Source organism: Monomorium pharaonis, chromosome 4 (genome assembly GCF_013373865.1).
Source record: "Monomorium pharaonis isolate MP-MQ-018 chromosome 4, ASM1337386v2, whole genome shotgun sequence".
Taxonomy (NCBI): Eukaryota; Metazoa; Arthropoda; class Insecta; order Hymenoptera; family Formicidae; genus Monomorium; species Monomorium pharaonis.
In genome coordinates this window covers 24,774,599-24,789,409 of record NC_050470.1, presented here as the reverse complement: position 1 = coordinate 24,789,409, position 14,811 = coordinate 24,774,599, and the positions used below count along the sequence as shown (strand labels likewise).

The 14,811-nt window shown below is 38.7% G+C and overlaps 1 protein-coding gene across 1 annotated transcript in view; it reads left to right on the top strand.

Annotated features, from left to right (window-relative positions):
• LOC105830188 overlaps positions 1–14,811 on the top strand; it is a 128,791-nt gene that overhangs the window by 111,588 nt on the left and 2,392 nt on the right. Inside the window, exon 4 of the mRNA XM_028189306.2 lies at positions 11,563–14,702. Within this exon, the coding sequence (XP_028045107.1) occupies positions 12,536–14,702 (2,167 nt within the window). The 5' untranslated portion in view covers positions 11,563–12,535. The remainder of the gene's footprint in view (positions 1–11,562; positions 14,703–14,811) is intronic.

Genomic DNA, 14,811 nt, shown 5'->3' with positions numbered 1-14,811 from the left:
TTGTATAATATAATATTGCGGATAAAAAGCGATTGTAGGAGAATCATATGTATTCGCGATACGAGAACTGCGAATGGTGCTCTAATAAAATTCGATTCTTGAAGCTGGGGACTGAAAACTTGAGCAAATACGAAAATACTCGTTACGAAAACCCATCAGCGTTATTTGCTTCTTATCATTTCATGTTTTTGAACGTAGTTTCTTACGAGAATTCGGTGTACTCGTTAATTAGCGAATTATTAAAGTAATTTTGGAGACGAGCATCTTTTTACACTTCAAAGATTCTCTCTTTCTCTCTCCTTTATGAATGTTTACATATCTACGCACTTGTTATACTTTTTTGTTGATTTTACGATATTTATCAAATAAACATTTAGAGAGAGAATTACGTAGTTTCGCGCGATAATATTTGTTACACTTTTGCAAAAGTGCAAGTCACATAAAATTCGTAAAATTTTTCAATCGCTACGAACTCGAAAGGATATTCTCCGAGTTTTGTCAAGGGAAAGTTCACTTCAAATTGATCGAAGAAGTAGGCGGAAGACGGGGGAGGGTGACGGGGACTGCGCCGTATGAAGGAGCCGTGCAAGTGGAAACGCGATCGGTCGAGAGAAACCGTCGACCGAATTCGTCGCGAAGTGCTTTTATTGCGCTTTTTATTGCGCGTTTGATCGAGCCTTGGCAGATAGCACTTCGGTTTCTTAAATCCTTCGTACGAGGGAAAGATGCGCAGGTATTCCCGGCGTGATCTTTCCGTCCTTCGTCTTCCCTCGACGAGCCGCGCCGCGTCCTATCGGCATCTCGGAGAGAGGTAGGAATTTCAGCCGATCGTCCATATCGGCGCGTTACGATCTTGTTAGCGGGAGAACGGACCCCTCGCCTTAAAAAGGGCGAACGTATTATAAGCCGTCGAAACGTCCGGCGGTGGCGCGGATAGCTGTTTCTCTTCCTCAAACAATTTTTTTCATACCGGCATAAATAATCCGGATAATCAGTCGCGGGTCGTTTTGGATATTAAAGAAACCGCCTGTGTGTACACAGAAGCCGTAAATGGACGTTCCGGCCAACTTGAGAAAGCGGCCCTTTTTACGAAGGATAATTCGTCGATTACGACATTCCCGCCGGTCGTGCCGTCGGCGTATACACGTAAAACATAGTTCGATAATCGCCATTAAAGTTACGCGCCGCGCGTTTATATATTTCAACTTTGTTATAATCCGGCCGGGGAGGGCGACCGACGTTCCTGATCCCTTCGCCTTTCCTTGGTCCTCTCGACCGTGTCTCATTACCGAAACCGATACGAAGGTACCCATCAGGTTGCGTGCAATAACGGCGGCAGGCTCCATAAAACCGCGTCGGGTAATTAAATTTTAAACCGTATACGCATTATCTCGCCGACGGTTCCCCCTTGATTCTGCTTTTTTTAAGGACGCGGCTGCCTTCCGGCCCGGCGTTACGAAAGACGAAATCGCGAATTTTTACGAAAAATTACGCCTCAAAGTTTCTTCCTCCCGAAGTTGAAACTCGATTTATCCGCACGAAAACGCGCAACGTAAAGATATCTGTCGTTCGTTTATTATTTATTTACGTAGCTAAACTTTGTGCCGCAAGACCCGCCGTTCTCCGAGTCTGCGCTTTCCTTTTAATTGCACTTCTTGTTTTTTTTTTACATTTTCCGTATTTAAAGTGAAATATTCGTTTGTGTTTTGACGACTGAGATTGAGATGCGGCGTTATTAAAGGAGCGCAGGCTTTTCCAGTCGCAAATCCTCGTGCCATTGTAAAGCGACTCATGCATTATGAGTTTGTCGAAAGAAGAAAGAAAGAAAGAAATATGGTTGCGGATGAGACAACGCCACAATGTACAACTTTCCGAGGAGATTCTTAAAATGACACGTGCTATTATTTCTCGTCGTATTTTCAATGAGGAGGATGGACAAAGCCCGCGTAGGCGGCGATGACACTCAACGAGCGATAGCTTTCGGAAACAATGTGTATCGTTTTCATATGAACCGCGCGTATCGTTTATTTGAAGTTGATTTAACGAGCGGTCTCATTCAGACGGAACAATTTCTGTTCACTAATTGCCCATAGATTTCTCGTCGTTTTCTGCACGCGGTTGTTTTGACGAACGTTCCACTTTGCAGCATAATAAGTCGATGGAACGAGCAGTTCTTGATGAAGTTATTAATCAATGGTATTCTGTTATTTCTTTATTGTTAGTGATATTTACAATCTATCTCTATCATTGTAGTAAAAGACCATCAAGTAGATAAAAAAAAAACCTTTTTTTCTCTATTTTTATCTGACGAATATTGTATACTGTAAATTTTTTATTTGCATATTTTTCATTTATTACAAAAACTATACTTAAAAAAACTTGAGACATCAATAAGACAACAGAAAACGTAGATCAAATTTTTCTGAAAAATTTTCTGCGATTATTAAGTAATGGCAGTTAGTAACGATTTTTCAATGTTTTTATAACCTGAATAATAGCGGCGTTATTATCGATAGTTAAATGTAGAAAAGCAAGTAGGGAAAACACTTGGAGAGATGGTGGTTATGCTTTATAATTACTACAATTCAAATGTTGAATAGTCGAACTTATTGCAGGATAAAATAATAAGGAGGCTTATGAACGTAATCGTCCATTAACCGAGCTGCTTCTTTTATAAACGTGAAAATTGTTGTTTTAGCAGGAGTCTGTGAAACTCCACCTAGGTATTAGGGGGATATAAAATTGCTACGCGCTATCCAGAGTGCTTGGTGTAGCAAGAAGTTTAATGGGGCTCATGCAAAATTCACTTTAACGACATTTAATAATGAAGAACGATTGTTTTAGCAGTAGTTCTTCATATCGATACATGTCACGATGTTACATTTACTCGAATATACTTAGGGAGAAAGAAAAACTATATATATATATATATATATATATATATATATATATATATATATCCAATACGTATATAAATATAAGCATACTTTATGTAGTACATATTAATAATTTTATTAGTAGTAATTTCATTACATGATTTGAGTTCCCCGTAAAAGACGTCTCGCGATATCAAATAACGTATCCTGTATTTGATTTCGTATTTGATCTGCTTAAATAAAAAGAGATACGAAACACGGAAAAAATATAACGCATTTCTATATACAATCAGGCAGAATAATTTCGGTTCTTCTAGAATTATTTTCACTACACGTGACTGACGGAAAGTTCTAAAATTGTCACGTACCGTGGCTATACCGTTGTCATCGGCAAAACCTTTGCCGCTGTACTGTAACGCGAACCGTGAGACTACCGTAAATATAGACTGCCCCGCATGACTAATTACTTTAATAAATATTTTCTGTGCGCACTAATTTGCATTGAGACGAGTTTAATTAGAGGATATTTTTCAGTCACGCGCACCATAATACCGTTTATTTGCGCGGCACACGTTCTGTAGACAGAGAACAGAGTATACAGGGGAGGGATGTTAAATTAAAATGAATAACGGTACTTTCAATATTGAGGTGTTCCTCCATCTCAATAGATTTTTAATTAATAAAAGATTAATTGGACTTTGCAGAGAAGTAAACTGAGCGACATTAAATAGGCATAAAGTTATATATATTTTGATTAATGTCTCTCAAATGGGCATTAGTGCATTGAGAAAGACTCAATGTAATTATTAATGACTGAATCAAAAATGTTTTCGCGCGAAGATAAGAAACTTAAATTTAAAGAGAAATACAATAATCATAAAGTACTTCACTTGGAGTTTCGATTTTTAAATTATGTAAAAACGTTAAAAGTAAACTAAAAGAGAGATTTATTTTTACACATTTCAGTCTTTAGAAATAAACCAGTTAGAATATATTTCTATTATTCTAATTAATCCGGTAGAACTTAGTAGGGTCCTATTTTTGATGTTATACGTTGTTTTACTTTCGAGAATTAATTTAGCGGATTATCATAGGATGCATGTTGTCGACTGTAAGTTTTTGAAGGTAGGAAATAGTGGGACAGCGTGTTTAATAATTAACGGAATTGGGAGAGGTTTCACCTGCGGGCCACTTCATCGTCGAGTCCCGGGGGTTCTCCTCACCTTCTCCTCGAGTAATGCTCCCCGTGAGACACCAGCATAAAGGCAGATAGTCCCGCCTTAGTGCTTTTAATAATTAATACGGTGCACGGGTTTAGGTTACTTATCAAATACGTTGGAACTCGACCCAGTTATGTAGTTCACATTTTATCTCAAGTTAGCTTAAATTTACGACCATGACACCGTTTAGATTAAACGATTCTTGCTGATCGATGAGTAACAATCTCAAGATATTGAAGAATCACGATATTAATTACAGAAATATGTATCCGAATATTTAGCACTGGACCTTCAGTTATCATTTATCTATTATATTATTAGAGGAAGATTGCCAATACTGGTATAGGTACTTTCTTATTTTTCGAAAACATTTCACCGTATTAATACTGATAAGAACGCAACTTGCTTATTAGATATAATTAAAGACATAAAAATCTACACACAGTTACATTTATAATAGTTTCTTTCTATGTCTTGTAAACCTCAACTTTTTCAACGAATTCAGATACAGAATACATATGTATTCGTAAGTTTTACATATCAAATCTTATCAAATTCACGACATTTCTCTCAATTTATAAGTTAAGAAGATACATGTCTTTTATTATTGAACTTATTATCCTGTTTCATATGCGAAGCTCGTCAAAATCAGGATCGATTGCGGAGCTCTTTCCTTATAAGACTTCAGCGAATAGATTACCGTCCTCTTTTCATAGAGGAAGGCATAAGGGGGCTAATGAGGGATAACTACACGTCATGCGACTCGAGGTTATACTCAATGATCGTATCGAAAGCATGCACTTCTAGGGTAAAGAGAGAACTTAATCCACCGCGATATAAAATATCGCCGTCTCTAATCAAGCTATATCGTTGAATTATTAAAGAACGAGTTTCACATTATGATAGGAGCGTAGACGATAATGAAAAGGATACATATTTCAGCCTGAAAGTAAGTTTTGACGAGTTTGACAGTTGGAGTGTCCGTGCCCTTCTCTCGATATCGAGGATTTGGAGCCGTGGTATCGCATCCGATTTTTTTTTTTATTCTTTAACTCGAAAAAGATGATATATTTCTCCGATATATTCGACGGAAATTGGAAAAGTTGACACCTGTAGGGTCGAGCGCTGCTCGATCAACTTTACTGTATGTTAATAGATCCCGGAGGATCGCGCGCTTTCGTAAAAGAGGATAATTTTATGTGAAAGTGAACGAAATGATCTAGCACCAATTGCATCGCGAGAGAGCATCGCGCGGCTGAATTCCTCGCGTGACTTCGCGGACGGCCGCGATGTAACTCCGCGTGACACACGCGAATTACACGCGCGTGCGATACGCAATCACTGGCCATTGAAGAGCGTGCAGCAGTTATCCAGACGAGATAATCGAATCGCGAAACACGTGTCAAGCTTTTCACCGAGCAAGTTATAGGATACAAACGAATTGTACACGTGATATCCAGTATAGAGATTTCAGTCTATTTTTCAATCCATTTCAATCTGTAAATATTTTATCTACAATATATGTTTCCTCCCAAAATGGTAATTGAAATATTTGTGAAAATATTTGAAGTGAAATTTGATATCTGGCATCTACATTTTTTTCACCCCTTTAGAAAATTTTCCTTTTGCATATGATACACAATTTTTGACAGTAATGAACTCATTTGTGATTAATATGTAATGGCATGATGAGGAATTTATTTCAGATTGGCAATTGCCAGTGATTTTCAATATAATTTTATTTTTGAAATATGCATTCGTATTTATTACAGTTATAGTATATATCGCAAAAATGGGAAAAGGCAAATGTCCTATAATTCCTTCTTGTTTGGCTACGCTGCCTGCACAGGAACAATTGATAATGAATTCAACTCAGGGACCGTTGAGAATTGAAAACAGATCGAACATGATCGCATTTCACTTAGCGCTACTAACATCCTCGAAACAACCGGATTACATCGAATTCCTGATTTTTTTCAATAGTTTTATGTTATCTGTTTTATATTATCCTTACCACTATGCCATCGATCAAGTAATGTAAAAATTTTGAAAAAAAGGTTATAAAAGTTTACAAAACCATAATTGTATTTATCGTAATTATTATCTCATGTTTTCATATTAATATTCTTTGCACGAGAATTTAATTGCTGCAAAATATTTCTGTCAATCCATAGAAAGATCATTTAATCAATATGTTTCCAGAGATATCGATAAATAAATCGAGGTTTATATAATTTTATAAATGGAGATTTGAGTTTATCTCATTCGAGGTTTTTCTTTCGCTTTACCAAAATTATTTTAACAAATCACATAATATCTATTACTGATATTTATTGTATAATATTTCGCTGTTACGTCGGGGAAGTTCCCCCGTCGATGGCCATGGCAAACATATTTTGAAATCGTTTAGTCGAAATTAATATGCGTTGAACAAATATTTATCTCCCCAGCGTTTCTGTCTCTTGAAACCCTGTCTGCGACCTCCGGTGATGTTTCACGAATTGAAAAATATTTTTACGGGCAGCTACGATACATTATGCAGACTTCAACTGATTTTATCCGTCTGCTTTATAGAAAACTCCTAAAAATATTTAAAAATATCTTTTTTAAATAATTTATTTCTTGAATGTTAGAATTCTGTAATAAAACACAATAATAGATGTTGACTACATATAGTATAAAAAACTTATACTTTTAGATTGCCAAGCATTATTCTATTTAAAAGATTTTAAATTACTTTATAAATAAGATATAATATTAAATTGTACAATGTGCATAAGAATGTTTAGCGAATCACTTTAAATTCTAATTAAAGATACATTTTCTCGAGAAACTCGTGAAAATAAATAAAATTTGAAAGAATAACCTAATACTAAATGGCAAAATGTACGGAATTAAGACTTAACTATGTATTTAGGAAAATAGAATTTATTTAAGAGAGAAACGAGGTACGGCGGAAATTTTAAAATTACAAGAAACTCGCCAATCACGAATGTAAACATTTCCGCTAGGTCTTCGTGTGCCCAATTTGGTTACGGTTCCACACCCTATTCACCCCTTTGCCATCCACTGACGATCGTTAGTCACGAATAGCTAAGGTAGCTTTACCTAGATATTATATCATACGGAAGCATGTGAACGAACGCGGCCTTCTAACATGCCAATCCCACGACATTCGTATAATTAATTAAACTAAGCCCGGGAAACATGAAGTTACGTGAACTTACTATGTTAACTAACAACTTGTGTCAGCATATATGTACCTTGTACTTTTCCTTGTCTGCGATCCATCATTCTTAGAACTTAGGAAAGTTAGAGTTCTAAACACGAGTAAACTCAATACCATTTGCTATAGCTACTTAAATACGTTTAAAAATTTTACTTAAGCTAAAAATCCCATTCTTAGTGTGCTAATAATAAAAAGAGAGAAATTAAAGAACTCTTTAATAACTTTAATTTAAAGAAACTTTATATTATTAGCACTGAGAATGGAATGTCATTTTTTCCTAAATACACGAAGAGATAATGGACTATAAATTATTTTATTATTATTGTTATTATATAATTATTAATATGGAGCTGTACGTAAAGTACGAAAGTCGGAGTAATCGAAAGTATCACAGTCCTATAGTCATTTGTATTCACGTGATACGATGGAATAGTAACAAGCTCAACAAGGTCGATAGAACGATGACAAAAATTACCTGCTCGGTCGCGTAAATGCATTTGAGCCTTAACAAACGATATTATTAGCTGCATTGATTTGGTTTAATCAACTCCTATCGAGCAAATCGCCCGCAGGGTTTATGTATTGGCGCAGCATCGGCGTGTGCGATCACGCGATTCGATGGATCGAGGACAAACGTAAAAGGGTAAAAGGACACAGATGCGCAAACCAACCAACCAATTAACCGCCCAACGAATGTCGCGTATTTGCCAAATAAAATAAACTGGCCGCCAAAACGTTGCTAATGATAAGTCGTTTGAAAATAAAGGTGCAGTGAAAAAATCAGGGATGTCGTTAGCAACAGTGAGTTGTTTGATGGAGAGACCGAAAAACGGAAAAACAATATTAGAGTATCCATAATACTTTTTTGCAACTACAGATTCTTGAATAAACATTCGATTCTTCTTAGGAACGACAGGTTGGCATTTTGATATATTTTAATGTTTCAGTTTATTAAAAATATAAAGTGGATGTTTTTTTCCCCCCAAAAACTAAACGAGATCGACGACTCTAGCCATGTTATTGATTGTAGTGTTCGCTGTCCATTGATGATGAATGTTCGAGCTAATACTTAATTCACAGACTATTATCGTGACAAGCGGATCACAAACGTGCAACAGCATAAAGCCCTTTTATCGCGAACAATTTCAACGATTCTATGTCACGAAGCTTGTAATGACCAAAGCGACCAGGTGGTACATATCGATATGAGATTTATACGCTAAACTAGTATAATATATGATAACTATTAATATTGAAATGCAGTAGAATTATTGTCGTTTCATTGCTTCACGAATTGTTTAATGAACTTATGAGCAGATTATTTTTTCACAAAGGCTTTAGCAGATGCCAGGCATTTTTTTAGATTCCAAATAGAAAAAAAATCGCTTGCAAAAAATAATAAAAATAAAATGAAAACTTTAATTCTATATATATATATATATATATATATATACTTTTAGTAAAATAATTTAATTTATCTTCTACTAACCGTTTAATTTTATTGAATTTATCCTAATATATAACAATTTTATATTTAAAAAACTTAATGAAAATTCTACGTACTGATAATTGATATATATCTTTGGGTTCAATGAAAATTCGAGAAAATTTTTTTATGCCAATTCTGGTTCTGCGATTCGCAAAAGTGTAAATACGTGACGTTCAGAATTTCCACAAGAAAATTTATTTTATTAATGTTCTGAATTTGAAATTTCCGGCAACACATTTTCAAATGTGCGAAGCAAGTAACACCGCTAGGCATATGAATTTATTTATGATTTCATGATACATGATTGATTTGTTTTTACAATCTTCCATAGATGTCAAACGTTATCCACTTTCGCTCGATAGAATCTTGATAGCGGCAGTATTTGAAAATCAGGTTACACGTAAGGTAGCATGCAACGAATATTTTAAGGTACGGTCGACCCTAAAATATTCGTTGAAAAAGAGACAAATAGCTGCTCGGCTAACTGTATGTATCTACCCCAGTGGTTTTTTGTCGGCCTGAAAAGAGTACGCATTCCGTCGTGACACCTCACCCAACGTTTAAAGCATACATCTATATTTTATCATACTTCAATTTGACGTGGACGTGCTTTTTGCCGTCTGCAAAGTGTTACGAGTTGTTCCCTATCGTCTATGAATCATAATATCGACTATACGGAATCAGTGCCCTGACCTATTCTGATCCCGTCACGGAATTATATCATCGCTATGCAACCATTTAAAATAATGACACGTAATCATATGTAAGCTACTATTTTTGCCACCGGACTTTGTCCACGGTATGTCCACTCTGTCACGAGACATTCTCGGTCATCTATGAAATAAGGTAGATAATGATCAGTAAGTTAAATTGTTAGTCAATTCAATTTACCGTATGCAGAACCAATTTGTCTTCAATTTATCTTTCGAGTTATGACATTAAAAATGCTCCAATGCTATATGACTTTATTCTTCTTATTGTAACGAGATTCAGGATGAATCTCATAATGACGCAAGAATGGTAGTCACTGGACGATCATCATTATGGCCCGCAGGCGCGGCAATCTGACGATCAACATTTACATCTAGCTGTTTAGATTTGTTTCTGTTGATTCGCGTTGTATTCTCCCTCCGGAGTATTCGGAATATCTCTCATTACGGAGAACATCGCTCATCGCGCGTCCACCTACGATTGCTGATGGCCGAATGATCGAAAATCGAATCTCTCGCGGTCGGAAGAGATGTCCCCATTATTAAGTTTCGTTTCACGGAATGAGATATCGAACCAGGGAGAGAGGGGGGGGGGGAGGGAGGGAAGAAATCAATGGTCACTCCTTTCTTCGTCACAACTGACTCATCCACGTGTTCCGTCTTACCTGGCCGAATCAATTTCCTGGCTGCATCGCGAAGGGTCGGAGGAAATTTTGTAGGACTTCCTTCGTTGTCTAAGATATCCCAGAAATTTATACTCCGCCACTCGGATCGTTTTACGATCAATTACCGGTGGTGAATTACCAACCTGGTAGCAGCGGTGACCGATATCGGACTTAATTAACTTAATAACGATAAATAGTAGTATTTATGAATAACTCAATTATGTCCAACACGAACTTGCTCATTTACATATTTCTGCGGGCTAGTAATATTAATAACGCGTAAATTAATGATGCGTAACGGATATTGTGCATTTGTGGTCGGTGTATATTTATTTTTATCCGTTTATACGATTAATTGATGCACAATAAAACATTATCGAAATCAGGCACGTAAACAATCGTATAACTTGCTGGAAATAAAACAAATTATATTTCTAAATTTCTTCCTTGCGTAAAAGCTCACAAAAATTTCAAGAACACTAAATCAAAAGTGAAAACTTTTTAATTATTAGATAAATTTAATGTAAAAAATTACATTTTAAAAGCTTTTTTTGTATAATATTTTATATTAGTTTAAAATCATTGAGTTATTGATATCCGATTGAAATTCTTAACGTTACGCTTTAGAATATTTAGTTCAAATTCTGGCATGCAAAAGTAAATCAATGAAGGAGAGGAAGAGAGAGAGAGAAGAGAGAAAGAGAATTAATAAAGAAATATAATCTGAGAAATTTCAGATACTATTTTAAAAATAAAACAAGTTGCGAAATTTCAGTAAAATGAAAAAGTATGTAACAATTACGAAATCAAGGTTTTTAATACATTCTGAAATATAGTATATAAGAATTTTAATATTAATATTAGAAATATTAATGATAAAAACTTAAAATATATATCTTAAATTCTTTTAAATTGGAAGTTTTTTCCAAACAAATTTAAATTTTTTTATAATGCTTTGTTTCATATATATATATATATATACATAAAAATAGTAAAAATATACGTAAAAATATGATTGCACAGAAAGAACAATTTTGCTATACAACATAGATTTGAAAATAATTATACTAAACTATTATAAAAATTGTATTGAACATTATATTTAAGCTAGAATGTTAACATTTTTTGCAGTAATGTTATCACGCCTGAGAGTGTGGTATATAATTGTTTTGATAATCTAACATAAAGTTATTTTTTGATGTATCTAGTTAAAATTTTAGATAATGCAAAATTATTCTTTTTGTGTGAAAAGAACTACAAATTTTTTTTTAGTAAAATTTTTATTTTTTAAATAATTCTGATGCCTATATATTTTTTAAAAATCGTTATTTTCCAAATTGTTTCCTTAAACTAACGACAGATATTTTTTGCAGGTATCCAGCGTCGTGAAAGAATTGGATGACTACAACGAGCACGTTCACGGTCCTAATTAAAGAAATGGATACGGTAATTACGAAGCCGCGTCGGCGACTAGGAATACGGGCCAATTCGGCACGTTAAATGCTCCCCCGGCGATTCACGTTCCGGCCGGGACTCTCGCAGATCGGGGATGGCCTTCTGGGAGCAAAAGCGGCAACAGCAGCAGCAGCAACAGCGATATCGGATCAAATTCAGTTAACAAGTCCGTGTCATCGCCGTATCGGTTGCGCAAGTAGATAGATTTTAAATCGAGTCAAGTGTAGAACAACGGTAACGAAATTAGCGTGATAAAATAATCCAGGGGCGATTGGATCCCGTATTCCACGTATAATGGAAGCAAGTGAGACGAGACGATAGTGTACCCAGAGGATGGTGGATGCTGCGAGGAAGAAATTGAATCCCATCTTCACACGCCGCCTAATCGCCCGACACATCGCAAATGTCAAGGGAGATTCTATCTGATGCGGGACACAAAAAAAATGTAGATACAAGTATAGTTACAAAGAAGACACTATTAACCCCATCCTATCCTATTCAAAATCTTTCGCGTGTATCGACGGTATTCACGATCGACGTGAAAGTACAGGCTATAAAATATAACGCTACGTCGACGTCGAAGGGAAACGTGCCGGATGTTGCGAGGAAAGGAAGTGACACGGTGAGAGGACCTAGAGACAGCCAATCTCAGGAATGTGACGCGTGACAGGATTTCCGTGTGAGGAAATCAGTACATCCTTCAACTGGGAATCGTGAAACGAAGGAAAGAGGGGAACATACGGAATAAATAGATCGACATACGGGATCGACAAAGACTCGTTCCAACAAGTGTCCTTACGGCTTCAGGTTTTCTTCTCGACGTCGTGTCCTCGTCGCGAAGCGGCGTTGACCCTGTTATGGAATGAACCGATGCCCGGACAGGGCATCTAAATGTCCGCGAGCATCATCGCGCTCGATACGAGCATCATGACCCCGATGATGCGGCTGCTCCTCCTATCCGCTCTGTTGGCCATACAATCCTGCTCGATCGTTTGCTCGGCGAGCAGCGATGGTGGGCCTAACAGTCCGATCTTCAATCTGGATCATACTGCTCTGGAGAAGAATCTAGCGGCAATTTTTAACAAGGTGGCGCACAGTTCCGCGACCACGAAGCGCAGCGTGCCGGCGTACGATGCTCAAGTGTCGGCCAGTACAACGTTGTCGACGGTGCCGTCGCCGTTAACCACCAGTACGATCACCAGTACGACCACCACTACCCCGTCGATACCCGCTATCAAATATCCAGCGCCGCGGGCCACGGCATCGCCCGTTTTCCGGGATTTGCCGTCATACGCGCCGCCCTCCAGGGCACTTTTCACGCCACCCCTGCCGCCGGAGTACCTGCACCCGTTCGCCGACAAGCCCACGTTGCGAGGTACCAACTCGGATGTACACCCCAATAACAGGAGGCCAGTACCGCCACCGAGCCTGACGCCGGCGCACGAGCGGATACCGATCCGACCGCCGGATCTACCTCAAAGTCCCTCACAAGTGCCGGAGAGGCATCATTCTCACTCGAGGAAACCGACGAACGTGGCCGACAGCAGGGAGCACAGGCCTGCGGAGTCCGGCGAGGCCGATCGAAAGAACGGCACGAACGATCCTTCGTTCGTGACCCTTCATTACCCCAGTATTTCTAGGATCTTGTCCGGCAGCAACGGCAGGAAGCAGGAAATCCCCGACATCCTGCTGCCCATACTAAAGCCCTTAGCCACAAAGAGTCCGTTGCTACCAAATGTACCTTCTGCCCCGGCAACCGACAAAACTACGTCACCGCCAAGCACCACGCCGAAAGTGTTTGGCAGTACGACGAATCCCTCGAAGATCGCCGTCACGCAGCCGACGATCTACCTACCGAACACTGGCCAGCAGGAAGAACACGGCCTAAAAGCTGACAGTATCGAAATAGTGCAACAGGAAAGGCTACCATATCCGCAGCCGCAGCCACCGGCGCCAACGTCGAAGCGACCGGCGAGCACCGACGACGATGACGACGATCGTTTGATACCACACGTCGACACGCATCCGCTCGAATCCACGTGGCGAATCGCCTGGTCGCTGCACGTGTATTTCGCGGCGATTATGTTCACGCTCATGGCCTTGTACTCGATCTACAAAATCGTGCGTTTCAACGAGGCAACGAATCTGCTCACGCAGTCGTACTTCCTAGCTGTTCATCTGCTGTTAACTACAATTTGCACTTTGAGGTGCTTCCACCTCTTTTATGACGCTTATAATCTCGGACATTCGCTGCCGGAGTCATTGTCCAGGGTACTGATGTATCTGCCGGCACCGCTCCTGTCCACAGCGTTCGCCACTTTGATGTTATACCTCGCCCGGTGCTCGGAGGCACCTTCGCTTAACAACAGCATCGTCTCGCCCATCACGCTTGTACTTTCGTCTACAGTGCACATCGTACTGTGCGTATCGTTGCACGTGTCCGCGAACATGCTCGGTTATCAGGACGAGGCGAGAATCCTGCCACTCATCTGTCAGTGCATCTATATCGTCGTCTGCGTCACCTTAGGTCTGTGCTATATGTATGTGTACCGTGTGGTGCGTTCGCAGATCCACATGGCCAGTAATAAGGCAGCCGGTGCGAATCACATGATGGGCGCCGATCCTACCACGGTAGCTCTCAGCACTGCCATCACTACCACAATCGCCACCGCTCTATTGTTCATTCTCATGGGCTTCGTGCAACTATATGGCATATTCGGCGTTCAAGAGCGTCCGCAACAGTATCCATGGCTCTGGTGGGGCTGGCAGTTTTCCGTCAGACTGCTAGAGTTATCCGTTTGTGGTCTCCTAGCCTGGGTTGCCAGCCTGTCGCAGTATCCTTTACGAGAGAAACAGATGCAGCAACACTCGGCACACTCGGGGTTCGCTCTGTTTCCCTGCGGCAGTTCCACGTCAACGGAAAACATGGACGATGTACTCTACCCCGCTATATGTAGCACCAACCAAGCGATTCAAAATTATACCATGCGAACGGGAAAGCAAGTTTATGACGATAGTTTTCCACTGAATACTTTGCCCGAGCATTTGAACATATCAGGTAAAACAACTGTAATATCTTATAAATTTTCCATTAGGAATATGATCTCTTCATCATTAAATTTATTTGTCACATTCTCAATCTAAAGAAAAACACTTACGTGTACACA